General features: G+C 31.0%; 1 protein-coding gene across 1 annotated transcript; it reads left to right on the top strand.

Moving 5' to 3' along the window:
• Positions 1 to 1214: 1214 nt before the first annotated feature.
• Positions 1215 to 10518, top strand: CCOS01_13546 (uncharacterized protein; the record flags this gene model as incomplete). Its single annotated transcript, XM_060461692.1, has 3 exons — positions 1215 to 1273; positions 1330 to 1741; positions 10504 to 10518. 3 exons carry the CDS (start codon positions 1215 to 1217, stop codon positions 10516 to 10518), a joined length of 486 nt encoding a protein of 161 aa, XP_060308120.1.

Here is a 10518-nt window from a genome sequence, read left to right as displayed (position 1 = left end):
TGTAGTGGATTGAAGACCCCGTATGCCGGCATATTCTTGGCAAACTTAGTCATGCTTGTGGGAGACCGTAGTGTCCCCAAAGCATAGTGTGACAATCGTTGTAACGAGTGCAAATGGATTGCACTACACCTCGTGCGCACATCCTCCAACTCGGCCATTGCCCGAAACACTTCAGGAAGGTTTTAAAAAGCCAGATGAAGGAACTACACAGCGCACAAAATCTACAGGGCTGATTACACTATTCAACACGGTTGAAAGAATCGTGGATACCCTAACGGCACAAAGACTGAGCTACCCTACCGAAACACACGGGCTGCTCCCAGATAGTCACATGCGGGAGTGAACACGCACTGCATCAATCGTGTACAAGATGGATACACAAAGCCTGGGGCTCAAGGAAATTGCAGCATGCCTATTTCCCCTGGCCGTGCCAAGCGCTTTCTATGGTCTTTCGCACAGCTGACTCCTGCGCAATACGGGGAAGGGACGTACTGACGAAGTGGCGGTGCGTTGAATTGCTAGTTCTTTTGGATGCCGAGATCAACTTAGACGGACCCCGATCCGAAACATCCAGAATCAACACCAGCATGCCCTAAGGATCGCCCTTATCGCCGATAGCCCACCTTACCTACCACCAACGCCCACTGCCTCTGCCAAAGAGGACGACAAACGACAAAGCAAATCATGCTGCCATGCGGCAGTTCTCAAAGGCTCCAGCGCCAGAGAATCGAAGCGCTTCCAGGAAGACACATCTTCCGGATCATACTGAACAAGCGCAAAGCAGTCAGCAAGACAGTCCGATCCAAACAGACCGACACCCTGAGGCAGCATGTGATCGAGTGACAACCGCACAAAGCTGAGCATTAGGGGAGACTGAGGTAGTTGGAACTGTCACACAAGGAACCAGACATCAAAAGGGCCTAAACGTATTCGTATATAAATGAGCAGAGAGCCGCCAAATAGACTTGGTGGCTGCCAGGGATAGATGAGGCTAGAGAGCAATATGGGAACTTTGGAGACAGCTGGTCAAGGCTTTGTATTGGGGACTCCGGGTGCTACGGATTAACAGCCGGAGCGCGTCGGTGGCTGGCCGAACCCCGCTATTCGGGGGTAGCTGCTGACATAAAGGCGGCTGATCAGATAAACCAGTCTTTAAACACGTGGCGTGCCTTGCTCGAACCTCGCAAAGACTGATTAACCTCATCATAGCTTCCATGGGTAAGAAAGTGAAACGGATGGCCGAGTCCAAGACTCTCCTTAGGGAGATTGCAGAGTAAACATCTTAGATGTATGGCCAACTCAGGATGAGAACTAACTATGGCATACAAGGCTTTTCAATAAAACAGACCATGCCGACGTCAAAATCCGTATCGGCGAGTTCGAGTTGCCGGCCCACGGCTTAGTCCTAGCGGCTCACAGCCCATACTTCAAAAAAGCCCTCAAGGGCAACTTCCAAGAAAGCGAGAGCAAGACGTTTCAATTCCGCGAAGGAAGTGCACATGCGTACTGGAGAGTCTTCGAGTTCATGTACACCAACAATTATTCCGAAGAAGTCGAATCGATCGAAGCGCAAGGTGGCTACTCAGTACTTCGAACCGAGACCAGTGCTAATCTTTACACAGATGACGCCGATGAACTGACGAAGCACGTGCGAGTCTATGTCTTAGCAGATTTCTTCTTAATGCCAGAACTGAAGAGATTTGCCGTCGAAAGACTCAAACCAAAGCTTAAAGAGCTTTGGGTAAGCGAATCTTTCGTAAGCTGTATCAGAGAGACGTACGAATCAACCAACTAATCGGGTCAACAGATTAGGGATACTATCCTTCGAGTCGTTAAAATAAACCTTAATAGCCTATAGTTAAAAAAGATATTTCGTAATCTCGTATATAAAGGAGGCGATTTCCCAAGCGATCTTGTTAGATAATTCGTAAGCCGCTCAAATAACAAGATTAATATAAAACAGGATAAGGTTAAAGAAGCTAACTCTTCGTTCTAGCTATTAAGAAATAGGATGAGTAGTATATTCTCGATTTAATCTATATTTCGATTTTATATATAGATAGTCGATGCTCACCCCTCCGGTTTTTACGATAATTGTTATAAACGAGAATAGCTTTATAATAGTATTTAAATTGTCTCTCTTTTAAATTAACTATTAATTCTTACCCCTCCCGCAAGTTAATTATAGTACTCGTTACCTAGTCTATACTCTTATAGTAGCGAGATATTACGTTATAATATGTACCTAGGTACGTATTTAAAGTAACGCAATATCGAAGTAACCTTATTTTATCTACTTTATAATATGTTATTAGGTATAAGTCGAGGTATTATAATACGCCGCCGTTAACGCTCGTAGTTTAATCCTGCGCGTATATATAATAGCTAAGGGTATTAAATACTATATTTTGTTATGCCTTCGTCCGATGCGTTCGAATTTGAGAGAGGTGCTATCTATATAGTAAGTGTATAATCCCCTTATATAAGGATACCCTTGCTAGCCTTATTTATACTTCTAGTTAAGTATAAGTCAGATCGCTTAGGGCAAAACAAGTACCGTAACGAATATCCTAGGGCAGTCTAACATCTTCGAACCCCGAAAAGTACTTTCTTCTGCCTATCCATAGTAATAACCTAGAAATTATTTACTCTAGCTTTTCGTCAACTTTAAAAGACGATAGTAGACTAAGTAGCATATATATATAGATAAAATAAGGTTTAGTATTAGTAGTCGAGCCTCTTAGTATAATAATAGAGCTATTAAGTACTATAGTAAAGTAAAGCTTATAGCGACGCTATAAAGTTAATAAGCGGTATAAAAGATCCCTAGTGTTTACTACTCTAGTTAGCAGGCGGTAAGTAAGCCTAAAAAGAAGTACTAAGTAATAGAGCGGATACTATTTAAGTAGGCAGTAAGATAAGCTATAAATTATTTTTTCGTAAGCATAAGATCTAGTAAGTAGTTAGATAGTTACTATCAAAAATAAATATAAGTATTTTAGTTACGGTAGGCGGTACGTCTTAATATCCTTATTAATTTTTTTATATTTTAAAGCTTTTATAAGCTTATTTAATAGTATATTTATTTAGTCTTAATACTAGTTAGTAAATATAAACGACTATTCTTAAAGACTCTTAGCTTAATTATAAATTATTTTAAATATAGCGCACGCTATCTACTACTTATAATAACGTTTACGAATTATAGCGGGCGGATATTATAAAAGTTTTAGAATACCTAGAAAAATAATAAAAAGGCAAAACCCAGATTTAATTTAATAATTTAGCTTCGTATGATAATAAACTTATAATATTTATATACTTCGACCCTAGAATTAGTAAGAAAACTCGTAGTAAATACCCTTTTACAAAAGGTTTTTTTTTTTTTTTAAATAGCGCAAGAGTTAATTTTTAGTTTTTAAAAAGCGCGGTTTATACCTCCTTAGTAACTATAAAAAGCCCGCTTTAAATAACAAAGGACTCGAAGCTTAGAGAACTTATAGTAGGTTTTAGTATTAATAATAAATACTTACGTCCTTAAATTATATTAAGATAGTTACTTTTTTAGCCTTAATAACGCACTTAAAAATAAGGTTAGCTAACGGTACGTTAAGTATAGAAAATTTATTAAAGGTTATAAGAATATTTTTATACAATACGTTCTCTAATTACAGAGGGCTTATACTACTAATCTCTTTTATATATTTTATAATTTACTATAACTATTTTTTAGATTTTAGTATATAATTTAATATTTTCTATAATTTATAAAACCGTTTAAATACTTTTATATCCCAGACGGAATCCTTATATAAATAAGTATTGCGTCATTTATAACTAAGCTAGCCGGACGAGTCTAAGTAATAGTTCTACTTACTAAATAATCTATTTTTATTTAGAGATATATCTAGGCGTTTATTAACGTTACTTTTTATATCGGATTTAATCTTTATATAGTTATTAATAAGAGCTTTAACCTTATAGGATTAGTAAAGAGTAGGAGTTAAGCGAGCTAGAAATAAAAAAGATAAGGTTAAAAGGGTTAAAGATAAAGGAGCTATTAAGGAAATTAGAGCTACGTTTTTAAAATCGTCGACCCCTTAAGGCGTAATTAACGATACCTAACTAGTCAAAGAGGGTTTAGTAACGGACTTAGGCTTAGCCTCGGCTATTAAGCTACTTAGATATTAGTTAATAATAAAGACTCTTATAGTTTTAGGAGTAGTTTAGTTAGGGACGGGTTAATTAATATTAATAAGCGTAACGCTATATTTTTTTTACTTAGATAGTATTAAAGTAGACGGTAATAATACCTAAAATATCGAGCTATTTTTAGTAGACTATATTATAAAGCTAGATATTTTAAAAATAGTTATAATATTACTAGAGCTCTGTAGGGTTTGCTTATTACTAGTCCTGGGCAACTAATAAGATTCTAACTAGGCTAGAAAGGCGCTCCTCGGTAAACTACTTAATAAATCGATTTACTACTCCTACTTAGAAAAGGAAGTAGCGTTCTCGCTCTACGTTTTTAAAGTTATTTCTAATATAAATGCGGCGTAATTATTAATTTACCCAGAGCTAGCTATATAGGGTTTAATTTTATTAATAAAGCCTAACTTTAGTAATAAGTTATTTAAAGCTTTAGTAAGTATAAGGGGTTAAAAAGCTATAATATTTAGTACTCTAATTAAAGAGTGGGCTACTAATATCCTAGCTATTATACTTTTAACTATTATGTTTAATATTATGGGCTTATTAACCAGGATAAAAAAAAGTTTATTAAGTCCGACGTTACTAATAATACTATTAGAAATACTATTTTTATTTTTAAAGATATTACTAACTAGTCCTATATAGATTTCGGAAATAAGATTAATAGGGTCAATAGTAAGGCTCGTTACTCTATAAAACGTACTAAATATAGTTATAAATTATATTAGGACTTCCCTTATAATAGAGAGACGTTTACTAATACTTTGGTTTTTTTTATTTTTAAATACTCGGTAATTAACTACTAGCGTCGGTAGTTAATAAAAATAGATATTATCTAAGTTAATTAATATAACTAAAGAGAATTTAGTAGATTATAAGTATAAATAGTAAAATAAAGAGTATATTTAGAGCGGAATTTAAAGACGTCTTCTCTTTATAATATATTTATATATCCTAGCCGGTATATAAGGTTATTTATTTTAGTAAAGTTAGCCTATTTATTAGAGTACTAATAATTTTTTACGATTTTATAAAGGGGATCCGAGGTCGTACTTACCGCTTCTTTAGCCCCTCTTAACTTTAGCTTATTATTCCCTAGCCTACTTACTAAGAGTACTAAGTATAAAAATATAATCTAAAGTTTAAGCTTTCCTTTATAATCCTTTATAAAACTCGGAGTTGCTAATTAATAATATAATTATACGACTCTCGCTTAGTAAAAGAGGTAAGTATAAAAATTTAAAAAGGGGGTATCTCTATATAGGCCGTATTCTTTTTAATTTAATTAGTATACCTAAAAAAATATAATAGCCAAAGTATAATATAAGGTATACGTAAAGAAAGCCTAAAGCGTTAAGGAACCGGATATATATAATATGCAGTTATTAATATATCCCTAAGACCTATAATTAGTATATTATACTAAATAGGAGATATATTCAAAAGGGTTAATAAAGGTTAGGTAGGGCGTACTAATAGCTAAATAGGGGTAGTAATTACGGCTACCTAAATAATATTAGGAGGCTTTATATTTAATTATTTATATTATTATATAATAAGTATTCAGGTTAATACGGATATTATTAGCTTATTTAGGATACCGAGTTATTAAGATATTACTATATACTTGCCGAATACTTACTTATTATTCTCTATATACGCTTAGTATATAGTCTTAATTATTAAACGTATATAGCGAATTTAGATAAGTTAAGGTAAAGAGGGTATACCTAGTTTAGTTATACTCTAAAGTATATTTATAGCGAGAGGGGAAATAAGGAGCAACAAAACGAGGTTAAGTAATAAAAATAGTTAGTTTACTATATTAGTATCCGTATTTTAAATAAAAAGTAAATAGAGAAGCTAGGAAATAGTAGTATAATAAAAAAAGTTATAAATAGTACGAGGTAGTATTTTTATAAGCTAGCGTAATAAAGTATTTATAAGCGCAATTCGGTAGTATATAAGTATAGAGCGGCAAGGACGCTATACCTAAATAGGTATACTACTAAACTTAGAGCGGAAGTAGCGACTTCTCTATTACTTTTTTAAAATATACCTTATTTTTAATTAAAAAGTATACGAAATTTTTAAAATTTCCTAAACCTAAGCCCATTTAACTTACTTAATAAGCTCCCTAGTACCCTAGAATACGCCTAGTATTTTAAAAAAAAAAGGCTCCCTAGTACCCTAGAACAAGCTCCCTAGTACCTTAGAACGCGCCTAGTACCCTAGAATACGCTTAGTACCCTAGAGTACGCTTAGTACTTATTTAGAACTTAGCCCCGTACGCGTACGAGCTCGGATTTTATTAAAGTAGCTATAAGTCGATTTTTTTATTTTCTTATATTAATCTTTTTTTTTAAAAAATATTTTTTTAAAGGAAAAAGTAGTATAGCGGAATAGGAGCTTAAAAAGCGTTAATAGGTTTATAAAAGGGTATAAAAGCGCCTTCTTAGTTCGGTTAGTATTAAAACTTCCTAAACGTTTTATATTATATATTCTAAATAGTATTTATACTACTTATAGGGCCCTAGTAATTAGAGTGCGCCGGGGTAGTAGTATAATAAAGTAAAGCTTAGTACTTGTTAAGATTTTTATTAGCTATTTAACTTCTATAAACCTCTATTTTTATTATTACTTATTACTTTATAATACTTATATTTATTAACTTTATTATTTTTAAGTACTGGGGCTACTATTACGTTACTAAATAAGCTACTTAATTACGTAATAACGCTAGGCCTCTTAACTTATTATAAATATTTTTATTATTACTTATTATTTTTAAGTTATTAAATAAATTTACGCTATTATTTTTAAGTACTAGGGCTATTATTATATTATTAAGCGGGCTATTTAACTGCGCGGTAATACTAAGCTTCTAAACTTATTATAAATTTTAATTTCTATTATTATTTATTATTTTATAATACCTATATATATTTTATTTTATTATTTTTAAGTACTAGGGCTACTATAGTATTATTAAATAAGCTACTTAACTATGCGGTAGTACTAAGTTTTTTAATTTATTATAAACCTCTATTTTCCCCTAATAGAGTAATTTGCTAGGGCCGTGCTATATATTATATATTAGGGAAAACTAGGTATAATGCGCTCTATACTTAATTACTAACTAAAACTCCTAACCTTTTACTATAGTCCTCTTAAGTTCTAGCTACCTATAGGGCGAGCTTTACTTATTCTAATGCGCACAGGACCTCTTAGTACTAGCCCGCGTAGGTAGCTAGGTCTAGTATAATCTATTTTTTTATATAAGTATTATTATTACCTAGGGGGTCCCGTAAGAGCTATCTAAGGTACTAGCTTATTACCTTAACCCTATATACCTCCGGCCCGTTTATTATAACTATTATAACTAAATTAGCGTTAATATACCGGATCTTAATATCCGTACTAACCCAGCTATCTACGGTACTTATAATATTACTTAGCTAAATTCCGTACTACTAAAAGGTACTTTACTACTTCTTAAGCATACTTATATTAGCTACGATAGCTATAGTATCGAGCTAGCTGAAGAGGGCGCCTAGCCCGAGAGGGGTAGACTTATTAACGAGCATCTTTAGAGTTCTAGCTTACTAATTACTAACTATATACTAAGAGTAGAGTAGTAGTTTATATATTAATAGGTTTATTTAGTAAATTTATTTAGTAAATTTGTTTAGTTTAAATAGAGAGTAGCTTTAGGCGATGTTAGAAGTAATAAAGATAGAAAGAATTTTTACGAGCTCTAAAGAGTAGTAAATATTAGCCTATTTAGCCCTTTTTTTAAAAAGCTTTATATTATTATTAAAATTTAGAACCTTTACGGTTAAGGGCCGCCTCTAACTATTACGGCTAACTATTATAGCTAACTATTATAGCTAACCTTTATTATTAACCTTTTTAACTAGCGCCGCTACGTAATAAAGAGAGTAGCTTACCTATCCTAAATTAAATAGTAGTTTTCGTATTAAAATTATTATATTACGTTAAGTACGTACTTAGGATATATTATGCGTATTATATAATTAAAAAGTATATTATATTATATAATTTCCTTTAAAAGCGTAATCTTATTAAGGTCGATTTTTTATATTTATAAAGCCGGAAAAAAAAACTACTATATAAACTTCTATTTTTATTATTACTTATTATTTTTAAGTTATTAAATAAATTTATATTATTATTTTTAAGTACCGGGGCCGCTACTATGTTATTAAGTAGGCTACTTAACTGCGCGGTAACGCTAAGTTTTTTAACTTATTATAAATATTTTTATTATTATTTATTATTTTTAAGTTACTAAATAAATTTATATTATTATTTTTAAGTACCGGGGCCGCTATTACGTTATTAGGCGGGCTGCTTAACTACGTAGTAATACTAGGTTTCTAAACTTATTATAAACCTTAACTTTTATTATTACTTATTATTTTATAATACTTATATATATTTTATTTTATTATTTTTAAGTACTGGGGCTATTATAGCGTTACTAAGTAGGCTACCTAATTGCGCAGTAATACTAGGCTTTTTAATTTATTATAAAGTTTTATTTTTATTATTACTTATTATTTTTAAGCTATTAAATAAATTTATATTATTATTTTTAAGTACTAGGGCTGCTATTACGTTATTAAGTAAGCTACTTAACTACGTAGTAATACTAGGCTTCTTAACTTATTATAAATATTTTTATTATTATTTATTATTTTTGTACTATTAGATAAATTTATACTATTATTTTTAAGTACCGGGGCCGCTATTATGTTACTAAATAGGCTGCTTAACTACGTAATAATACTAGGCCCCTTAACTTATTATAAATATTTTTATTATTACTTATTATTTTTAAGTTATTAAATAAATCTATTTTATTTATTTCTAAGTATTAGGGGCCCTAGCTATGTTACTAAGCTATTTAATTACGCTATATACCGTAGCGTAGGGTTTTTAAAACTTATATTTCGTTTATTATTACTAACTTCTATTTTTACTACCGACTTCTATATTTATTATTATTACTATTTTTTAAAACTAGTATATTTTTTTTTTATTTTTTAGTATTTTAAAGTACGTTAAGCCCCCTAAGGTTATAGAGGGGTATATTTAAATAACGGTAATAATATTAAAAATATAGTATAATACGATAGTCTTTTAGATTTATAAAAATATTAAAATATACTACGCTATTTTTAGAGCTGTGGTATTATAGCGGGGCGAGCGTTTACTTTATTTTTATATTTAACCCGGGGTAGCCTAAGTATAATTTATGCGGGGTTATATTATAACCTAGATCTAGGCCTTATTTTAATTTTATTATTACGTATATATAAAGCGAGCCCGAGGCGTTAGTATTTAAAAAGAGTATTTTTTATTATAATATTATAGTTATAGAGCGGCTATATAAGTAATAGCTATAATAAGTATATTCGTAGCTTTTATATTATAATAGTAGCGGGTATATCCGTTACCCCCTTATTATAGTAGTAGCTTATTTAAACTACTTAAGTAGGGTAAGTCCTTTAGTAAATATACTAAGGGGCCCGGGGTAGGCCTATTTTATATTATTAGTTTAAGTTATATTATAAAAAAACGTAGCTCCGAAGCGCCTTTTTATTAATCCCTATATTTTTTAAATATAGTATACTAATCCTTTTTTATAGTACTACTTCTTATAGTGCTTATATTATACTATACTACGGGCTTATTAAAATTATAGCTTATTTTAATAATTTATAAGCGTAAGTAAGTAACTATACTAATCCCTATTCTTTTTAAGTAAAGTATATTAATACTTTTATATAGTGCTATTTATAGTACTTATATTATGCCGTGGGGCTGTGCTATTTTATATTATTTTTTAACTTTTATAAACTTTTATTTTTATTATTATTTATTATTTTATAATACTTATATTTATTTACTCTATTATTTTTAAGTGCTGGGGCTATTATTATGTTATTAAATAGGCTACTTAGCTACGTAGTAATACTAGGCTTCTTAACTTATTATATAAACCTCTATTCTTATTTTTATTATTATTTATTATTTTTAAGCTATTAAATAAATTTATATTATTATTTTTAAGTACTAGGGCCGCTATTATATTACTAAGCGGGCTATTTAATTACGTAGTAACGCTAAGTTTCTAAACTTTTATAAACTTTAGTTTTTATATTTATTATTATTTTAAACGTCCGAAGTTATTATTTTTAGAGCTAACGCTTCTTAAGCTATTATTTTTAGAGCTATGGTTTTTAAAACTATAGTTTCTAGGGCCGTAGCCCCTAA

This window comes from Colletotrichum costaricense (genome assembly GCF_030867565.1).
Source record: "Colletotrichum costaricense strain IMI 309622 chromosome Unknown Scaffold_17.1, whole genome shotgun sequence".
NCBI lineage: Eukaryota > Fungi > Ascomycota > Sordariomycetes > Glomerellales > Glomerellaceae > Colletotrichum > Colletotrichum costaricense.
Note: the sequence above shows the minus strand (reverse complement) of the source record. Positions and strands in the feature narration are given on the sequence as shown.